The sequence below is a fragment of the Ostrea edulis genome, chromosome 5 (assembly GCF_947568905.1).
Source record: "Ostrea edulis chromosome 5, xbOstEdul1.1, whole genome shotgun sequence".
Lineage (NCBI taxonomy): Eukaryota > Metazoa > Mollusca > Bivalvia > Ostreida > Ostreidae > Ostrea > Ostrea edulis.
The window spans coordinates 16,444,692-16,466,589 of record NC_079168.1 but is presented as its reverse complement, the minus strand read 5'-3'; the positions used below and the strand labels follow the sequence as shown (position 1 = coordinate 16,466,589).

Here is a 21,898-nt window from a genome sequence, read left to right as displayed (position 1 = left end):
ACTGTAACGAGTCACTGGTCCAGCCCCTCCCGTCTCTGTCCAGTAAGCCTGTGGCTTGTCACATCTCCAGCTCTTGTGCAGACATTCAGTGCTGTGTGGAGGTCCCTGCCCTAAGTTCTTCCTTCTTCACCACTCTGAAAATCGACCCCTGTGCATTCCAAATGGTTGTCAGCATTGATCAGCTGAGCTTCACCAAGAACTTGTTTGATTATGAATGGGGACAAGAAGAGGAAGTGTGGCTCTTTGGGGTTGTCAGAATCACGTAAGTTTGTTTAGTAACTCTATACATGTCATGTATTAACTTTGTACAGTTCTGTATCTGTAACTCTATATATGTCATGTATTAACTTTGTACAGTTCTGTATCTGTAACTCTATACATGTCATGTATTAACTTTGTACAGTTCTGTAGTAACTCTATATCATGTATTAACTTTGTACAGTTCTGTAGTAACTCTGTACATGTCATGCATTAACTTTGTACAGTTCTGTAGTAACTCTGTACATGTCATGTATTAACTTTGTACAGTTCTGTAGTAACTCTATATCATGTATTAACTTTGTACAGTTCTGTAGTAACTCTGTACATGTCATGTATTAACTTTGTACAGTTCTGTAGTAACTCTATACATGTCATGTATTAACTTTGTACAGTTCTGTAGTAACTCTGTACATGTCATGTATTAACTTTGTACAGTTCTGTAGTAACTCTGTACATGTCATGTATTGACTTTGTACAGTTCTGTAGTAACTCTATACATGTCATGTATTAACTTTGTACAGTTCTGTAGTAACTCTATATCATGTATTAACTTTGTACAGTTCTGTAGTAACTCTGTACATGTCATGCATTAACTTTGTACAGTTCTGTAGTAACTCTGTACATGTCATGTATTAACTTTGTACAGTTCTGTAGTAACTCTGTACATGTCATGCATTAACTTTGTACAGTTCTATATCTGTACAATGAACCTAAATAATTTCTTTGTGTCTAGCAGAACACTGAGTTTTTTTCAGTACTGAGTGAATTTTGTTTATTTGGATAGTCGGATATCACATCGAAAGAGTTTTATTGCCTGATATTACAGTTTTTCATACAAACCATCTTTGCAAGCCAAGAGTTTTTGGTCCCTTTGTGGGGAGCGAAGCGGATTGAAAATGCTTGGCTTGCGAAGATGCATACAAACAGTAGCTGAAATTTTTAAAACAACAAAGATTCAGTTAAGATATTTATCAAATAACTACTGAAATCATAAAAAGTTTCTTGTCACTAGACATGTATGTTATACTACATGCTGACTATTCTACACCGAGATGAAATGATTTTATTTTGATTTTAACAGGTTCCAGGCTTTTGATATGTATACAGATGGGTACTTCATTATAAACCTGAGACTGGATGTGTGTTTAGAGGCTCTTCAGGTTCCTAAATGCAATGTCTCTGTAGATGTACTGAAAAATTACTATCTTCCCAAGAAAGTTTGCAAATGGGATGCCCCATTCATAATTCCAGGTAAATTATATTAATTTTTCTGGCAATGAACACACACCCACCCCACTCCCACAGACACACATATTGACATTTGATAAAGACTCAATCTATGCTGTATATTCATTCTGATTTTGAGACTTGTAGATTGATAAATTAAATATGTGTGTAGAGTTTTAGATGTTAGGATCTGACTGAATTTTAAAGTGACATTGATATGTTTTGTTTGCCAGGCTTTTCTTTGGACAACTGGCAAACAAATGAAGGCGTGGCTCCCACAACACCCATAGAGAGTGGAGCTGTGGATAACCTGCTATCTCATCTCAGTGTGGCTGCCTTCATGCTGTATCCGACGTGTTCCTCAAGTGATTCTGTCTACACCGGCGCCCCAGAAAAATGGCTGAAATGTAACTACTATTATGTCATAACTATATAAAGTTACACATCCTTTAAACAACTTGTATCAAAATGTACATGTATATCAAACATAAACTGACAGATGGGATGTCATATTTTACAGATTGTCCTCTGAATATCCAGAGATCCTTAGAAGTTGTGAAAGATAAGGCATTCTGTACAGTATCAACAACATGTACGAACATTAAATGCTGTATCAATGTACCACTGTTGAACAGAACTTTTGAAGTTGGAGTCAGCATTGACTATTCGTATGAAAAGATAATGGTGCATATTGAAAAGATGTATCGTAAACATTCCTTCATTGGATTTGAGTTTGGGGAAGAGCACCTGCTAAGTGTAGCAGGAGTTTTTAAATTCAGGTATATTGTAGTGGTTTTATATTGGGGCTTTGGTGACACGAGAGTTTAGATCTGTGTTAATTGATAATCATTATTACCCAAAGTAAGCATGCAGATTTGAATGTTTTAGTTTTTATTTTATCATTTTTTAAAAACTAGATATAAGATAAATGACCTATCTGATGGAAATATGCTGGAGCTTTCAATGTCAGCGGAGGCTTGTTTTGATGATGTTAAGCCTTGTGTATTGAGTGTCCCTATTCTCAGTGATATCCTGATACCAAAGTCTCAGAGAACATGGGACATGCTATATTCAATTAAGGGTAGGTGCATCTACTGTATCATATTTTGAAACTTTGCTGAGTATTAAAGCAGATTTTACTTATTTTGGTTAAATCTCTAATACCTTTTTTCTAGATTTCTCAATAAGCCAGTGGTTGAGTGAGAAATCGGTACCAGAAGGAGAAGTTCTGCCAGAACACCTGTCTGATGAACTACTGGAAAGCCTTTCTCTCCGACCCTATCTCAAATCGGATTCAAGATGTAGTGGAATCAAATCCTCATCCAGTGGAACAGGTTGGAACAATGGTAATAATTTTAGATTCTTTCTCTGTCAGTCTGCATTTTACATAATATAAATCTGAATAAAGACTCTGTAAAACATACACATTACCCCCACATAACTGTTAGCACTATACTGTTACATGTACTATCCCCTTCAAACTTCATTACTTTGGATGATACAAGTAAGTTTAGGTAATATAAAATGTCGTTTATCACAGAGAGCGTAATATTTTACATCCTTTTCAGAATGTATAGATAAAACGAGTATGCCTTCCCTGACCTCCTACCCTTTGACCTGCGAATTTGACAGAAACTGTAACAAAGTCACTTGTTGTGTGGAGTCTGAGTTAACAAATTCTACATTTGAGGCCACCATGGACATTAATCCTTGTACCAAAACACTTCATTTAGCAGTGGAAAATCTGGAAGCCAAAATTCCATTCTCAGAAATTGCATGGGGTATGTTTGATGTTTTTTTTAAATTTAATCTAAGTGAACTTTTTTATTGAAGTTTTTCAATTACTAAACAAATATGACTTGTTAAATCAATAGACAAGCTTCTTCACATAGTGACACTGTGTAGATTCAAATTTGAGTACACCATAGCCCCAGATCAATATCAACTCATAAATATACAGGTACATAAAAAAATTAAATTGAAAAATGCAGCTGGTCATGTCAACGAAGTAGTTCATGGGACTCTTGTTGAATAATTGTTTTCAAAAGAACAAATATTAAGGTATTCACTGATTTATCTGAGAAGTAATATTCAATTATGCTGTCTTTCTACACTAGTCTTTAACAGCTAATACAAATGATCTTGGAGCTCCAATCATAATTTTCTTTTTTTCCAGGAGAAGAACAACGGTATTATCTGTTAGGAGTTATTCGAATGGAGTGAGTAGTTTTGATGAGAACTTGGATGTACATTTGTACACTCATAAGAAATCCTTAACACCACCAATTTTACTCATTTTTTAATATATTAAGCTTTTCACATCTATATAAAAAGTAATCAAAATCCATTGGGTGCATTGCTTAATTTTGCATAGATTCTATTTTTACTAACAAGAGTATGAATTTAAAATGCAAAATGGTTATCATGATCTTTAATTGGTTGACAAATACATGTATATAATACTTTTTATACTCTGATACACATTCATATTTTGTGTAGTAACTGATTCTGTTATACAAAATATCTATAGTGAGAGATTAAAGCTGTCAACCCCTGGTTTATCTGTGCATTACTATCAGTAGCTTTGTAGGGAAAAAATATAGTTCAAAAAAGCATATTCCTTACAAGATTCATCATTTCTTACAGTCTGTCTTGATATGCAAACGTAGTCGGGGGCTGGTTTTAGTCAAACTATTTCTGACAAAATATTACTAATGCATATAAACATGATTTACAACTTTTCAGTTACAAAGTGTACGATCTTTCTGCTGAGAATATGTTTCTTGTGGACCTTAAAGTCTCATTGTGTTGGGAAAGGTACAAACCTTGCAGATTTATAGCCAATGTTTTCAAGAACTTGATGCTTCCAAAAAGAAGCTGCACTGGAATGCTGGACTATGAAAAATCGGGTATGGTGAACTCTTTACAGTTACAATCTACGGACTTCTGTTTGAGTATGATAATGAGAAATATATGTCAGGTCATGTACAGTGTGTAAATGTTTTTGTTTTAATGTCAGGTTTTTCACTGTCAAACTACAGCATTGGGTACAGTTTAGATCTGAACAATGTCACTGAGCGGGAACTGGTTTATTTATATGACTATACCGGGATCTCCAATTACATCCTAAGTCCTTCATGTAACAGATCAGACAGCAAATTCCTGCCTACTGTCAACGGATGGAAAAATGGTACACACAAACACTCATATTTCAGGAATGCTGTATACATGTATCTGTTTCATAAAACAAATGAACACTATTAATGACTATTAATTTGCTAATACCTTTTCTTTAGAGTGTCCATCCACAATCACCCCAGGACTGCCTTCATTGCCTACATTTGTGAACTGTCACATGACATCTAGTTGCACCAGTTTTAGCTGTTGTGTAGACGTCATCAGACTAAATTCTCAATCAGTTCAGTTTTACCTGACAATGGATTCTTGTGAATGGATAATACAGTATGGAATTGATAAATTTGCTGTTAATCCAACAGCTTTTGATGAATTCAAATTCAGCGTGTGGCAGGACTACTGGATGAAGGGAATATATCGACTCAGGTAGGCTTTGAGGAAAGCAAAGAGTAGCTGGAGATAAATCAAGGAGTTGTAGGACATGACAGCTAACGCTACTCTCGTGACCCCAAGCATTACAACCTCAATTTGGGCTCTTGACTCCTGCAGAACATATGCTTTGCAACCTGCACATGTACTGTGCTAGCACTACCACCAAACAGAATAGTGCAACCTACTTTTCAATTTCAGGTTAAGCTGTACATGTCTCGATCTTTTTTCATAATTCACCAAATGTTTAATGTAAATATATTACTGAATCTTTAACTTGTGTTGTTGGTTGGTACAAACTATTACAGTATAAGAATGTTCAGAGATCACACCCCCCCCCCCCTCCCCTCTCCCTTTCGTCTGAATGTCTTCCAGATCTTATTCAAACTCTTATCACTTGACAAAAATAACATGTAGACACTCATTTTCCATCATAATTAGCACAAGAATATGAATTAAATTGTTAAATGTGAGAAAAATAGCTGGGTAAAATAAAATTCAAAGTTGATCATTTTAAAAAACGACAACATACAACTGTCTCCTTCTGACCTTGTATTCAAAATATGATGCATATTAAAAATGTGTATGATTTGTTTGATTTCAGGTTTAGGATAACAGACCTTCATGGAGCAGGGTTCTTCAGAGTCAGTTTGAAGTTTATGATCTGCTCAGAAGATAGGCTGCCTTGTGAACAAGAAATCATTGTATTAAACAACTCACTTTTACCCAAGTCATCCTGTGATTGGAATTTAGGAACGCCCATCAAAGGTATGATGTCTGTATCAGATGAAGAGCTAATGATATTTTGGATAATGAAGGTTTCAGGCAAGGTAACAGAAACAGCACGGGAAAATAAATGCCATTGTAGGACAGATAAAAAAAGTGGGAACATGATGAAATTATATCTATACAAAAAAGATTGAATGAGGACCTGCAAGAAATTAAAGATACAATTTTGTAGCAAAAAAATCCTGTCTTGAGTTGAAATGCTTGGGGTTCTATGAAATAATAGTTGTACCACTGAAATGCAAGTGAGGACAGCTGTATGGTTAGATCATCAAAATCAATGTGCCAAGGATGAATTGCATAAGATTATCTGGAAAAATTGATCGAGAAAATAGAGTTTTGATTTTGATAATGCTAGCAGGGACAGTTTATTTCCATGTAGCTTTAACATTTTTTTCCCTATATGAACTGAACTTCTGTTTTCTAACAGATTTTGCATTCAGCTCATGGAAGACACAAAATAAATACACAGCAATGGAAAATCACGGTATTGCAAGACTGGAAGAAGAACTGGGGATGCACAGTTACCTGTATAACTCCTCCCAAGTTTGTGACAGGACATCAGGAATATTTACCTCCTCGTCAAATGGATGGACAAACGGTAGATTTTGTAATTCACTCTCGGTGTTTATGTTACTCTTTATTCTAACAAATAAAACATTCTAAATGCATTACCTCTGTCTAATAGTTTAAAATTTTAACATTCTATTTTTTGAAAAGATTGCCCGATGGTCCTACCAGATAATGTACCTGTTGTGAAGGGAGCAATCAGCTGTAACCTTGGCGCCTCTTGTTCAGACGTGGTGTGTTGTTTGTATGCTGAACCACTGCTGAAACACGTAACTGTCCACCTCAGACTCGATTACTGTCAGGACAGAATCAGCATCGGGATAGACAAGTTCAACCGAGAAATACGACCAAGTTCATACCGTAACTGGGGTATTAAATTACATTTCAGTCTTCAGAAATACAGTTAAATGCCAGATCAATCCCTTGCTATCATATAGATTGTATATTTAATTACATATTGTATTAATGATTCTAGGTAAAGAGGAAATCTTAATCCTGAGTGAAATTTATCACTTAAAGTAAGTATCACTACAATGAATGTCGGAGTTAAACCATGAACATTTCTATATACATAGGTATCTTATTAGCATAGTACATATACTTATTTATCTGAAATATCAATTCTACAGATACACTCTGGAAGACTTGCCTAATGCTAACATGTACCTGGTCAGTTTCTCCATTTCCTCTTGCTGGGAAGGTACTTCTACCTGTGAGGAATATACTGTCCTCTCTAACACAAGGTTACCAAAGTCCAAAACACAGCCCTATTGTAACTGGAAAGCAGAGGAGGCTGTTCCAGGTAAGAGCTGCTGATCAAATACGAAGAAGGAAAAATCAGTATAGGTGCCTCCTCGAATGCTGTTAACTGTGCTTATGTACAGTTAATTTTTTTTTTTCTAATTTAAAATATAACTGAAAATGTAAACAAGAAAGTTCTCTACCTCTCACAACAACATGAAGAGGATGTGATAATTTGTCCAGGACCCCATATAAAGAATGTCATTCTAGATATCTGTTCCATACTGGCTTAAGTGGTGATTGATTTTGAGAAGAGATGCCTTTTTATATCTTAGTGATAAGGTCATCTGTCAAGGTCACAATTAATCAGATGGGGCATTGTTGTAGGTATTATATTAGAATTCCTATCCAGTTTCCAGTCTAGCTTGCTACAAGGGTGACAGATGGGGATAGGTAGATTCCTATAAATTTCTGGGTCAAGGTTATGTAAAAAAAAAAATTGAATGGAATAATATTATAGACATCACGCAAGAAGTCTCTTTGCCGTGTCATTCTCGTAACAGATACATGCCTGGTGATAAGGAATTAGAAAACGACTATTGATGTCTATGTCAAAAGACCATAGACCAACGTTATACTCTTACCTAGTAGAACAAAGGTCAAACACAACCATTCTACACAAAGTGTAACTGTAGGAGTTGCAATGACAAGTATATATAGAAGCAACCCGTATGTCTCCTTTTTCGGACCCACTGGACCTAAATTGTAATTCCAAAACCTTATTGCCCACTACTAAGATATACCAAATCATGTGCAAAAAGTTTAGGGTTTTTTTGCTACCTTTAAGAATTTAGTAGAGTTCCAATGAAAAGGATGTGTGACAGATGAACAGACAAGCATCTTTATAAAGTTCACATGTAATTGATGTTTGAGAATCATACTGTTTGAATGATGCAATGTCAGTAGGGGATGCTCTGTCTTGGAGATCCCTTGTATAATTAACATTTTCAGAAGAAATGGATTGCCATGAATTTACATGTAGGAGCTGTGGTTTAAAACATGAGTGTCTTTGGTATGTGGAGATTGGAAAATGTGTAACATGTTGTATTCTGTTTACCAAGGCTTCTCAGTCAGTCCTTGGTTGGCTATCAATGGATACCCTACAAACACTCCACTGACAGGAAACGCATTGCAGGATTTAATGGAAGTCTTACAACTGTCCAGGTTTAAGGAGAAGGACTGCAACAAATCTGAAGCGCCATTTTTGTCTGTGAACAGCAATGGCTGGAATTCAGGCAAGATTATATAATATCAGAACTTCCTTAATTCAGAATTGATATCAATTGTGTATACTTAATACATGTATCACACGTTTTATTTGTTTTTGTTTTTTAATAAATCTGATATATATAACGTTTTATTTGTTGTTGTTTTTTTTAAAATAAATCTAATATATAGAATGAAATTAAATTGTGGTATTTCAAACTTTCAGAGTGTCCAGACAATCTGACATTAGCCAGCCTCCCGAATACCTTTGCCTGCCACATTCCCCGTTACTGTACAGGTGTAGAGTGCTGTATACCAAGTTCTGTTTTAGGAAGAGCTTTCCACACATACCTGAAAATTGACCCATGTACATCAAAGATGGTTGTTGGGATTGATAGATGGAAATTTACAGAGATCTCTTTGGAAATTGACAAACTTTTGTCCACATGTATGTACAAAATGATTGGAAATATCGAGATTATAATCATATTGTCAAGATGAGTTAGTTATTCTCCACATAATCATTGTTAAATGATTGTTTTACTTTCATATAGCCATGGCAAAGAGTGTATGGTTACAAGGAGTTGTTCGCATGGAGTAAGTTATCGAAACGTACTTTCTTCCTTTCCCATTCCAAATGTAACTACATGAAACTAAGTGTGTTGTGTTTTTTTGAATTTCTAGTTTTCACATAAAGAATCTGTGGCATGCAAACCAGTATTTGATGAACATGAACATAAGTGTATGTACTGAGAGCTCAGAGATATGTGAAACTGCCAACCAAACAATATTCAGTAATGCCTTGTTGTCCAAAAATAAATGCCAGTTTGATCAGCAGCTACCACCAGGTATGTACATAGATAAATCTCTGTATAATTAGATTAGAGGTACAGTACAGCATGTATAGTAATAGATAATTAAATTAGATGTACAGTACAGCATGTATAGTAACAGATATGTTTATAGTGAATTACTGGTTATAACGAAGTGACCATCATTCCCCACATTGATGAAAACGGCAAATAACTTGTTGGATATAAGGAATTACAGCTACTAAGGAGAGAAATAGGATATTCCTAGTGCTTCGCTATAACTGTGTTTTACCATACACTGTCCCTGGTTAAGTTCACTTACTGTATTTTATTGTATGATACCCTACATTATTGAATGAAAAATAAATTGGTAAATTGAATTTTTATTTATGCTAGATGTGTTTTATGTACAGGGTTTTCACTTGCATCATGGAAGATAAACAATAGTATTGAAGCTGATGGCAGGTTACCAGATTATCTTAAAGGCAAAGTGGATGACTACTTGGGATTGCCTGGATATCGAAAGTCATCAAAATGTAACAGACATGTTTCACCATATTGGCCAACCTATAATGGCTGGAATCATGACAGTGGTAGATATCTACATGAAATACATGTATAATGGGAACAGAAGAATTCGAAAAAATATGAAAAACGTGCAATGTATTGCTAAGAAATAATTTTGATTATTGACATAAACTGTTGCTGTTTATTTAAGAATGCAGAATATCAGGACTTCCTTACAACATGAAGAAAAAGACTTACTGTTTTGTGGGTGCCAGTTGTACGTCTATGACGTGCTGTACTGAGGATACAGAAATGGATACAACATTCACGTGGTTTCTAGATGTAGATTCATGTAATCTAAAGTTCACTGTGGGCATAGAAAACAAAAAAGAGGAAACACTTCTTCAGGACTTCAACTTCGGTAAAATTACGATCTTCATTGTCATGCTTTTACGCCCCTGACTTGAAATGACTAAGGCAGATTTGATTACCCCATTCTATCCATCTGTCATGCCATATTTCCACCATCATCGTTTTTTACCTATTTTCTACAATATGAATTTAAATACTGAAGTGACAGTATGCTCTTGTTCTGTCAGAAGATACAGAAATATATGTGTTTTGATTTGGCTGGCCTAATTGTCACCTGTAGCTTATTTGTTATCTGTACAACTCTATGTGTATTACATACTGTTACATTTTCATATTTTTTTAATATCTTCTAAAGACCAAATCAATCCAAACTTGGCATAAAGTACATCTGTATCTTAGATCCTAGTATCATTGTCATTTTCTCAGTGTAAGGTCGTAATAAGGGATCTTAAAGTGTGAAATTCATTTCTAAGAACAGTAAGCGCAAGGTGATGAGGATAACCATTTTTTGTTATTGTCCTCATGAATTATTTTGAGGGTAAAATGTTATTTTAGAAAAATAATTTTGTATTTTAGTTATCCAGAAATGTAATTTGCATTGAAATTTGCATGTTTGTACAATTATGTATAAATGTGTTTTAAGCTTTATCAACACCATACATATATTTCAATTTGGTTTTTTTCCATAGGTGATTGGAGGCAATTCAGTCTTCAAGGAGTATATAGGATAAGGTAAACTGGCTCCTTGATAAATTATGTCCATCTATTAATTATTTGATTCATTTTTTTTTTTTTTTTTATTATCGCTTGCTTATTTATTTCTTTATAATTTTATAGCTACCTCATCTTTGACTTGGTCAGCGATTCACACTACATGATGAGTGTTAATATCAGTGTGTGTTATGAACCGGAAAACTGCACCCTAACAGAAAGCATTGTTACAAACATGATGTTTCCAAAGCCTATCTGTGATTTTAAGAGCAAAGATTTTTTCCTCCCTGGTAAATGCATGTCATTAAAATATGTTTTAATTTTTTATGTGTTTTCATTTTCAAATTTGGTGGAGGGAGGCAGGAGATTTTTACTGTATTTCTTTCAGGTTTCTCCATTACTAACTGGTTGGCTGAGCACACTTTCACATCACTGTCCACTTTACCTGTTTATGGTCAGTTAGAACTACAGGAAGATCTGGGGCTGGCTCAGTACCTGAAAAACAAGCAATGTACAGAAACAGATGACAGATACATTGGTCAAACAAATGGATGGAGAAAAGGTTGATATAATTATATATATGCAAGAAATATTAGACTGAAAAATCTGTGAAAATCTGGAGTGTTTCAACCCTGCATGAATGCCCTGTTTTGTAACATTACAGATTGTCCACTTCCCGTGGTAACTAGCTCCCTGCCAACAGGTGCCCTGTGTCAGATACCCTCCACATGCACATCTGTCCAATGCTGCATAACTACACATTCACCTCTGGAAAGGTCATTCAGCGTGTTTCTGGATCTGGATCCATGCAATCACAGGATTTCACTTGGCATTGAAAACTTTGTTCAGGAAATCTCTCTTTATGATTTTACATATGGTAAGTAAAAAAAATTAGATATGTTAATATTAAGTTAAGATTTTGAAATATTTATAAAACACGTGTTGTACCATGCATGTAATTATATGTCTGTTGGGAAAATTTATTTTTTGTTTTAGGGAAAGAACACAATTTCTTCCTGAACAATGTGGTCCGCATGCAGTGAGTTTATTCTATAAATTCTGCCAAGTGAACAGATCAGATTTCTTTCTTCGAGCCATTATTCATACCAGTATTAAATGTTTTGCTGGAAATCTTATTGCATTATGCATGTGCTTTTTATGGAAGATGGATTTTGCTTGCACCCCCCCCCCCCCCACCCCACCCCCACCCCCCTCCCTGTTAAAGTGGGGAATGTTATTTTGTGTATCATGTTGTCTGTCTGTTTTACACCTTGGTTTTGAGACAAAATCTCAAATACTATTTGAGCTGTAGAAATGATATTTTACATGAATAGTCTCTATTGTCTTTGAGGTCGAATTTTAAAAGGTGCAAAGTCACCAGGTTTAATACTGTGATAAATGATATTTCAAATACTATTTGAGGTTTAGAAATCCTAAATAATGACACTTATCTTTCTTTAGATGAAAAGATCACTGATATACATAGAGTAAGATGTTACCTTTTTAATACATGTACTATTTGAGCTGTAACATATCAAGAGTCTCCATGATTTAAGAATGATCCAGGTCAAGTTCAAGGTCATTTGGTCATGTATGATAAGAAATGGTTTGATATTCATGATATCTCAAATGCTATTTAAGGTTTAGCAATGAAACTTCATGTGAAGAGTCTCCATGAATAAAGGATAACCCCAATGTTTTAGGTCAAAATTACTGGTTGAGATAGGGTAAGAATCAATTTGCAGATAAAATTCCATGTACTGTTTAAGCTTTGGCAATGAAATTTCACCTGAAAAGTTTCTAACACAAATGGTCAAGGTCACCAACTCACAAGGTAACAAATCATGTATAACTCACATATTGTGATTTAGCACTGAATTTGTAAAATGTTTTCCCTTTTTGATAAGCACAAATGAAATACATGTAATAACTTTAAAAGATTGGGACATAAATTCACAGAATTTTCCTGTTTTACTACAAGGTATAAAGTTTATGACCTGAAAGCTGACAGGAAATATCAGGTGACTCTTAACATCAGTCTGTGTTTGGAATCTTCTGGATCTTGTGTACTGGATGCTTTGGTGTTTGAGAATGCACTGCTGCCAAAGAAACCTTGCAGTCTGAACACTGGATTTATACACAGGAGTATGTCAACTTGATAAAGAAATCTTGTTTTGTTTTATCTCAATGTTGTTAGGTACAAAGATCAATGTAATTTAACAATGTATTTGCAGACTTTTCACTGTCTGCTTGGAAAGCAGAAAACCAAATAACAGCATCAAGTATGAAAACCTCAGAAATTGCCTTGCTTCAAGAAGCACTTGGAATCTCTGAATATCTAAAAGATCCCTGTTCCAGGCAAGCAGGCAATTATTTCCCACACAGAAATTATTGGAAGGATGGTAAGTATATGATTTATAAGGTACATGTATCATCTGAATGTTAAAAATTCTAATATTGCTGAGAAAAATGTTGAACAAAACATTTTTTTCAAATGACGTGAACAAGTTTTTAACTTTCCCTTTCAGAATGTAGGAAGGTGTCTGGGATCAGTCAGTTTACAGAATCGGACCACATCAACTGCTATCTGTCAGAGTCCTGTACCACGGTGTCGTGCTGTGTAGAGGACAATGTACTGAGGAGAAACATAGAGGCCACAGTCAGCATTGACCCATGTAAATTCAGTATGAAACTGGAGATTGAGAAACTGCAGTTTAATATCAGTCTGCTCAACTTCAAGTGGGGTATGTGTGGCTTACTGGATTTCTTTGATTGTCCAATCAAATGCTTGAAGCTTGTATAAAATGTAATGTTAATTGTTTTATTTGTAATTAGGTGAAACTGTGAAGATGGACTTGTATGGAATCTACAAGTTGAGGTAAACTATTAAATTCTGTATTAAAAATTGCTATTGTACAAATCTTACTGATAAGTGAATCAAACCATTTATCTGATCCCTTCTTTCGTTCAGCTTTGTTATGGACAATTTTTACAATGAACGGAAATATGTGATGAACATGAACATCAGCCAGTGTTATGAATCCAGTGGAATCTGTTCGCTGCACCACATTCTATTCAAAGATTCCTTGATACCTAAAGGTGTATGTGATTGGTCCATGGATTACAGTATCAAAGGTATAACTGCTGTCGTTAGTAAACTGAATTAAGTCTCCTAGTATCAGCAGGTAAGACTTATGTAGATCAGATGCATATGATAATAATGAATTTCCAACTCATGTTGTATTAGGGTTTTCACTATACTCATGGAAAGTGGACAGACACATTTCACCGTCTGGAAGCATTCCAGATGAACACCTGCTGCAGCTTCTGGATGAAACTGGTTTGGCTCCCCTTACAAGAAATCCTATGTGTGATGCATCTACAGGTGTTTATAGCACTGCTGTAAATGGATGGACAAGTGGTAAAGTTATTTAGTTTTGATGCCACTAATCTTTGGTTTTCTATGGTTGATAGTAAAGAAAATTCTTGTAACTAGTTATTCATTCCTCATTACTAGGTTGTGGAATGAACATAAGTTTACCTTCATTGAGCTCTGGACTCAAATGTCACCTGCATCCTACGTGTGCTGGGGTTCAGTGCTGTGTTAGTTCCCCTGAACTGAGGAGAAACTATGAAGTATATTTCAGCATCGACCACTGTTCCTATAGTCTTAATATTCAGATTGAGAAGGTGTTCCATAACAAAACTTTACATGACTTACAATGGGGTATGTAATTTTGAAATGTAGTTAAATTGATATCTCTCTCTCTCTCTCTCTCTCTCTCTCTCTCTCTCTCATTCATGTTTGTATATATAAGAGATAGAGAATAATTTTTATTTAGTAGTGAAAGTACTGATCTCATAAATTGTATTGCAGGAGTGTCTGAGGAATTCAGTGTACTTGGGATATTTAGAGTACGGTAAGCTGAATGAAACATTCCCCAGATTTATTATTTTATTGTCAAAACCACTGAATACATGTGACATATAACATTAACCTGTTTGCAAATTATCCTAGTGAAATTGACATGTACCAATAAGAAATTTTAGAAATGCATGTACTTTGATCAGATACACCATTGAAGACCTGTCTGAGGAAAACTCATACTTGGTGTCACTTGAAGCGATGGATTGCTATGAAACAAGACCACCTCAGTGTGACACTGGTACAACATTCAAGATTTTAGACAGGGCAATATTTCCAAAAGGACTGTGTTCATGGGATCAGAGCTTTGTGGAACCAAGTAAGTTCAAGTGTTTTGTTCATTTACTGGTGGAGTTGATCCAGTGCATACAAAAAAAATGAGAAAGAGAGACAGGAAATAAATTAAAAAAATTTTTTAGAAATCAGCCAGTAGGACAATAGATCTAGAACTGATGGTCAAGGCAGGGCCACAATATGGTTTTGAAATTTAAAACCAGAAGTTGATAATTTGTCAAAATTACTGTGGAATTATCATTGTTCGTGGGGGATTGATGTTCGTGGATTTCATGGGTCACTCTTACCCTCGAATTTACATGTCCTCGAATATTTTTTTAAACCAAGTAGAGCTTTCTCTCCTAGTTACATTGCATTGCTTTATACCCACGAAATCACCTCCCTACGAACCAGCAAAAGTTTACTTTCCTACGAACATTGGCCCCCATGAATTAAAATTATTCCACAGTAATATGAAAGCATGCTCATGCCAAATACATTTACATTCGTCTAGGCTTTGTCAAGTGCAGGTCCACAAAAGGGACTTTAAGATTCACATAAGAACATAATTTAGAATTTAGTGAAAAAACATTTTCTTAAGGGTTCAATATGCAAGTATCCTCACCCTAAATTAAAGTTTATTCAAGCCTTGAGCCTAGATTGGACAGGGCTATTCTTCTAAGAAAGCAAGATTTAATTGAGAAGCAAAAAGTGCTCATATTCAAAATTGTACTTGACCAGTATGAAACCATAGAAAGGTTTATGTAGACATTTATAAATCCAGAAGAGAAAAACAACTCTTTTGGTGAGCAATATGGCCCATGGATATCTTGTATGTAATAATGATCAACCCTTGTGTTTACAGATTTCTCTCTGAATACCTGGCTAATAAATAACGGCTTAGTAAATGTGTCAGAGTTGATGAAAACAGACTACAAAGTGTCTCAGCTGATGGATGAGCTGGCCATCTCGCAATATCTAGAGGCCCAATCTTGTAGCTCTTCAAACTTTGCAGCTGATGGATGGACATCATGTAAGAAAACAAAACCTATACCAGGAACTCAAAATTCAATCAATCGCTTATTTTGATCGATAAAATTTATTCAATCTCGTCCACTGCCTTTGTAGTTGTGAGACTAGGTAAAGCTTTAGTTTACTTTACAGCTTGTATGAAGACCGTGATGAAACCCAACATATCTGGAGCAGTATGTCACCTTAAAGAGGATTGTACGTCAGTAGGATGTTGTGTAGCGGCTGAGTACCTGACACGGAATATTGAGATCCAACTAAACATTGACCCCTGCAGCTCAGAACTCCAAGTTGGCATAGAAAAATTCAGCAGGAATATTTCTTTAACTCGATACAAATGGGGTAATCCAGATTAAGTATTTTCCGTTGAATAATTTGAACAGCTGACAATGTTATTCTGAATTTGACAAACTCTGGTTTATTTCATGAATTACACTTTTGATGATTTTGCAGGTCAGATAGAAAGACATTGGTTAGCTGGAGTAGTAAGATTAGAGTAAGTTTATTAATGTCAGGTTGTAGAGGTTGCAGGGTTTTATTGGAGATATTACTTACAAGAATAGCTTTATGTTTTCTGTAGTTTTACGATTGATGATTTCCGTGGAGAAAGACGATTTCTTGTCAACCTGAACATCAGTCTCTGCTTCGAAGCACATGGAGACTGTTTTAGAAGGATATCCATATTCAAAGACACAATTCTGCCAAAACGAAGATGCCCATGGGACACTAACATTGGTAAGTTTAGGAAATTTGATTTTAAAAAATTGTACATTTACTTTGTAATTCTCACTTGCCTCATTATTTCTTGTAACCATTAAACTTAGATCACTCTCATTACTTTTCAGGTTTTTCATTATCAAAATGGAAGAGAGATGAAAAAGTTCCCATGGGGGTTCGGTTTCCCGACTGGGCAAAATACCTGCTGCTGGAGTACTTAGACATATCACAATACATGAATCCTATTGCATGTGAGAGAGGGGTTGGCATATTTTATGATCCAAGTTTAAACCAAAACTCAACCAATTCCACCGATGGAAGACAGAATGATACACTGAGCTCAGTATACTCATCACAAAGTAAGCTGAATTCAATTGTGAAAGTAAGGTTATGAAATAGTTTTTGCTGGTGAAGCAAAATTGCAGAAAAGGATATCTCTTTCCAGAGTCTATTTAACGTTTCTACAGGTAACTACAGGTAACCACAGGTAACTTATGTTCCATGGAATACCCTGCACTAGAAAATTGATTCAGTGACATTCTACATATGCATGTCAATTTTTTTAGTGTTATTAAAGGTTTATTTAGTAAAATTAAATACAGATTCACTTTAGTATGCGTGAATGGATTTACTGTGTAAAATCTGTGTACCATCAAGTAAACATCCCTGATCATATTACATAAACTTTGGATATATTATGCTTCACCATAATTACTGAGGCTTTTGATTGGCAAAGAAAGAAAGCAGCATGCCAATTAAGTAAAAAAAAAGAAAGTATAAAATGCATGTTTCTCTAATTATCTTATGGATCCTATATATGTGTTGTCATTTTTCAGGTGATGGTGTTATTCAGATTTCAGTATTCAGGGTCAAAGGATTTAGCCCAATTTTAATGTATGAAATCTCTGATGCCTGTATGTAATGCTGGGGTGTGTTATGGTAACTATCCTGTATTTATTTAGTGTGTCAGCTGGGTGTGGATCTAGTGAATAAGTCCTTGGATGCCAGATCTGCCACCCTGGTGTCCTGCTATCTTCCACGACTTTGTACTGGGTTTCACTGCTGTGTAAATGTTCCAGACCTGAACATGTCCTTCAATGCTTATCTCTCAGTGGACCCCTGCAACTACATGTTTACTGTGGGCATTGAGAAGTTCACATTTAACAAATCGCTGGATCACTATACATTTGGTAAGCTTTGCTAGCACAAAACATTTGATTGAAGCTGTTGACTAGTTCCCATGAATCTGAAGTGTTCCTTTAACTGCTCTTATCTTAACCCAATAAAAGTCACCCAATAAACCAGTGATTTTCAGTCAATGCCCCAAAACAGCCTTGTACGTCTATCCTAACTGTCTATTTTCTGTGACATCATTATGTTTTTCCATCTTTTCTCTACATTGTGATATTAGAAATGCAAATTGCCAATATGATGCTTTCATATTACTTTCCAATCACAAAGGATCAATTTTTGATAAGTAGAATATTGATTGTTATGTATTTGTTGCAGGATCTGGCATGATTTCTTACTCTTGCTCAAATATCATTTTACATTTCAAGACACTAAGCATGGTTTCTATTTTCAGTATGTCTTTTTACAAAAAATATATATATCTTATTTAATTGTTGTCCCATTTACTTTCTTCAGGACAAGATGGTGCATTCTCTCTGGCTGGGATTCTGAAAATCATGTAAGAAATGCAGTCTACTTCAATTATTTACTTCTCAATACTGTTATCTGTATTCGGGGTAAATTTTGCCCACATTTTATTTTCATCTATTTCACCTTCATCAGAATTGGGCAAATTCAAAACTGGGCAAATACATATTCTTTCATTACTTTAAAGTAACAAAAAAAATGACTTTGGACCAATTGCAAGAGAGCAAAGTCAACCTGGGCGAAAATTTCCCTGTATATAGTAAGGTACTCATATACTTTCAACGTAACATAAGAATGGTACATGCCTTCAAATGGATACAATTTGTTACAGATACAATGTTAGAGATCTTCCTGAGGAGAAAGCGTATCTTGCCACAGTAAAGCTAAGTGTCTGCACAGAGAGCTCCTCATGTGAAGCCAACCACACAATATTCAACAATGTACTGCTTCCTAAACAGCCATGTGACTGGAATGAAGGCTTCGTTAACTCTAGTAATTGTTTATACATTGTACATTTGTGTATCGTAATAAAAAATGTATAGAATGCACAAAAAATTTATTCTTTCGTCAATGTTCATAAATTTTGTAGACTTCTCGGGCTCGGCTTGGATGGCCAACAATGGTTACGCTCCTCCACTAACTAAATACCAGTCAGCAAAACTGATGAGGGAGGTGAAAGCTTCTCACTACATAATGGAGGAGTCTTGTTCAGCCACAGATGAGATATATTCACAACTGAAGGATGGTTGGAATAGTTGTAAGTCTGGTCCCATGTAAAAATTATCGCGAATCTATCATTATGTGGGTAATAAAACCGTGATTTGTTCCCTGTTGTAGTGTGCCCCGGTGATATCCATCTGAACAACTTGACCTCTGAACCTGTTTCCTGTTACTTGGATTATTCGTGCAGTCTCCTCAACTGCTGTGTCAGTGTGGAGACGATTGGGAGGTCCCTGAATATCCAGATTAAACTTGATCCATGTTCCCAGAAAATGACAGTTCATTTAGAAAGAATCAGTATAGAAGTTGATCTACTCTCCTTCGACTACGGTGAGTAATCGATTATGTACTTTGTACTTTTGTAATCATTCTTGTATCGTATTCTGGAACCACATGTATTTTGTTTGTATTGAACTCTCTATATTTTCATTTTAGGCAAGATCCATAAATTTAGTCTTGTTGGCATGCTGAGAGTAGAGTAAGTATTCTTTATTTCTAAAAAGGCAACACTGGTTGTAGAAAAAATAATATCTTTGAAACAACGGATATAAACAAGATATAATTTTAAGCACTAGAATATTTAGAGTTATTGCAAAAAATTTCCTCCTAATTTAGATTTGTTTGCATGTAACAAATTTTGAGAACTAAAAATGTTTCTTATAGTTTGGAACTCCATGATCTTCCATACCAGAAGAAATATCTAATGAATTTGGAAGTCGGTGTGTGCCTTGAAAGCAGGGGTGAATGTGAGATCATGGTTCCTGTGTTAGAACATGCAGCTCTGCCAAAAACCGACTGTGATTGGTCGCAGGGTCTGCAAGGTAACTTTGATACAGCTGCTGGAGTGGCTTTTTCTTAATAAATGTGTTTAGTGTCACCACAGTACCACAGATTTATTCTCTTTATTTCTGAAAAACTATTTTATTGCTTGCACTTGCCTATATTTCCAATAATATGTAGCTTTTCTTTTTTTTATAGGATTTTCCCTGAAGAATTGGCTTGAACCTAAGGGAATCAATGGATCAACTAGCCCCTTGCCACCATACATTGAGCACCTGCTGCTGGAAGAGCATGGAATCGCAAACATGTTAAATGATGTACCATGTAATCGATCTGATTCTTTCTACAATGGAACCCTACCAATAAATGGATGGATCAAAGGTGAAATATATATTATGAACTACTATTATGTTAATGCAGTAGGTCTGTAATATTTAATATGGAAATAATACATTAAAGTACCACCTCTACAAAATAAACAACAGAAAACTAAATCTCAAGTTTCAATATTTAAGTCATATAAACTATTATGATACACATCATATTGTATGTTCATATCGTGATGTGTATCATGAGGTCACCGTCAATACTAAGGTCTAGTAAATAGCATATCAAAGATTGGTTCCCCATGAATAATGTCCAAAAGTGAGTGTCGGAATTCATTCGATTTGAATAAACAAAGCCTGTCGTAATTGTAATTGTATTTCAAATAAACGATTGAATTTATCTCTTTTTTGTGACCCAGACTGTGCCCAAAGTCCATACTTGCCTGCCCTACCGGACGGAATATCCTGTAACAATCCTGTGGCCTGTAGTGCCGTATCTTGCTGTATGGAGATCACAAAACTGAACAACAAAGCCATTGAAGTGACACTGGAATTCGATGAGTGCTCCAATTTCTTGAAAATGACTGTCGAGAGAATGCCAATGACCAGATATCTGCACAACTTCATATATGGTAATTGTTTTTTTAAACTGAGAACATTTTTTCTCTTTTTATTTTTGATATAAGTAAAAGGGTATCATTTTGAACTCTCCTAAAGTTCTTCATCTTCTAGCAAAATACTTATCAATAAAGAATTTTACATGATTAAGGTTTTTTTTATGTTTAATAGTCTATATTCTTTTGTTATTAGGTAGAGAAGAGCGATTTTCTCTGAAGGGTGTGTTCGAGGTCGTGTAAGTACAATGAGGTCAAACTTCCTGAGTCTATAGTCCCCAGTGTAGCCTTGAAAGAGGGTTTTGTTTGAGAAAACATGGAGTTGCAGTTTACAACTTATCCTAAAAATGACACTACATGGCATTTAGAATTTTTTAGCATTATAACACTGTCTGTTATTCCAAATTTATTGGCACTGTCTCTGTTTAGTACATAGCAGAATCACTGATTATTTCCTGTAATTAACATTATAAAACAAGGTTATACATACACGGTACATGCAGGTGTATTTTATGCATTGTAATGTCTTTGTTATAAATACAAAGTACAGGTGTAATAAAAAGAAAAGATTGAAATGAGAGTGAAGAGTCATTGAAAACTGTGTTATTCAATAACTTGATAACTAGTGTATGGTATTTTTTATGCAAATTTTAATTATAAATTTTTTTAAGGTGGTTTAATACATACATGATAACAGTTTTAGGGTTAAGAACTGTTACATTATCTTTGCTGAAATGAACATTTTGCTAGGTGAAATATTTATGGCCAGTTGAAAGTAGACAATTGACATGTTTTTGTTTTGATGTTACAGTTTACCGATTGAAATATTTGGGATTTTATAAAATCAGATACAGTACTATGTAATTTCAAGTAAATGAAATCATTTCTTTGAAAACAAGTTGTCATGAGTGTTTCAGTGTTTTGTAATTGTGTTTGGCAATATAGATTCCATACTGATTATATAGCAATCCCACTGATATGGAAAACATAGAGTGCCCTCAACTCCTTCAACTCTGTCATTGTCCTATAGTTCCAAAA

The 21,898-nt window shown here is 35.0% G+C and overlaps 1 protein-coding gene across 1 annotated transcript in view; it reads left to right on the top strand.

Annotated features, from left to right (window-relative positions):
- LOC125651305 (uncharacterized) overlaps nucleotides 1-21,898 on the top strand; it is a 167,723-nt gene that overhangs the window by 65,337 nt on the left and 80,488 nt on the right. The window contains 51 exon segments of the mRNA XM_056166812.1: nucleotides 1-262; nucleotides 1,343-1,512; nucleotides 1,722-1,895; nucleotides 2,009-2,274; nucleotides 2,413-2,569; nucleotides 2,664-2,834; nucleotides 3,057-3,269; nucleotides 3,665-3,707; nucleotides 4,234-4,397; nucleotides 4,508-4,678; nucleotides 4,785-5,049; nucleotides 5,657-5,820; nucleotides 6,269-6,439; nucleotides 6,559-6,777; nucleotides 6,884-6,926; nucleotides 7,038-7,210; nucleotides 8,271-8,444; nucleotides 8,642-8,863; nucleotides 8,970-9,012; nucleotides 9,100-9,263; nucleotides 9,641-9,820; nucleotides 9,946-10,155; nucleotides 10,796-10,838; nucleotides 10,944-11,107; nucleotides 11,206-11,379; nucleotides 11,482-11,694; nucleotides 11,814-11,856; nucleotides 12,799-12,962; nucleotides 13,052-13,219; nucleotides 13,346-13,561; nucleotides 13,653-13,695; nucleotides 13,789-13,952; nucleotides 14,065-14,238; nucleotides 14,335-14,544; nucleotides 14,695-14,737; nucleotides 14,889-15,061; nucleotides 15,881-16,048; nucleotides 16,180-16,386; nucleotides 16,498-16,540; nucleotides 16,625-16,779; nucleotides 16,890-17,120; nucleotides 17,724-17,951; nucleotides 18,409-18,451; nucleotides 18,752-18,912; nucleotides 19,010-19,177; nucleotides 19,258-19,470; nucleotides 19,576-19,618; nucleotides 19,804-19,961; nucleotides 20,119-20,301; nucleotides 20,666-20,878; nucleotides 21,057-21,099. Of these exon segments, the coding sequence (XP_056022787.1) occupies nucleotides 1-262; nucleotides 1,343-1,512; nucleotides 1,722-1,895; nucleotides 2,009-2,274; nucleotides 2,413-2,569; nucleotides 2,664-2,834; nucleotides 3,057-3,269; nucleotides 3,665-3,707; nucleotides 4,234-4,397; nucleotides 4,508-4,678; nucleotides 4,785-5,049; nucleotides 5,657-5,820; nucleotides 6,269-6,439; nucleotides 6,559-6,777; nucleotides 6,884-6,926; nucleotides 7,038-7,210; nucleotides 8,271-8,444; nucleotides 8,642-8,863; nucleotides 8,970-9,012; nucleotides 9,100-9,263; nucleotides 9,641-9,820; nucleotides 9,946-10,155; nucleotides 10,796-10,838; nucleotides 10,944-11,107; nucleotides 11,206-11,379; nucleotides 11,482-11,694; nucleotides 11,814-11,856; nucleotides 12,799-12,962; nucleotides 13,052-13,219; nucleotides 13,346-13,561; nucleotides 13,653-13,695; nucleotides 13,789-13,952; nucleotides 14,065-14,238; nucleotides 14,335-14,544; nucleotides 14,695-14,737; nucleotides 14,889-15,061; nucleotides 15,881-16,048; nucleotides 16,180-16,386; nucleotides 16,498-16,540; nucleotides 16,625-16,779; nucleotides 16,890-17,120; nucleotides 17,724-17,951; nucleotides 18,409-18,451; nucleotides 18,752-18,912; nucleotides 19,010-19,177; nucleotides 19,258-19,470; nucleotides 19,576-19,618; nucleotides 19,804-19,961; nucleotides 20,119-20,301; nucleotides 20,666-20,878; nucleotides 21,057-21,099 (8,068 nt within the window).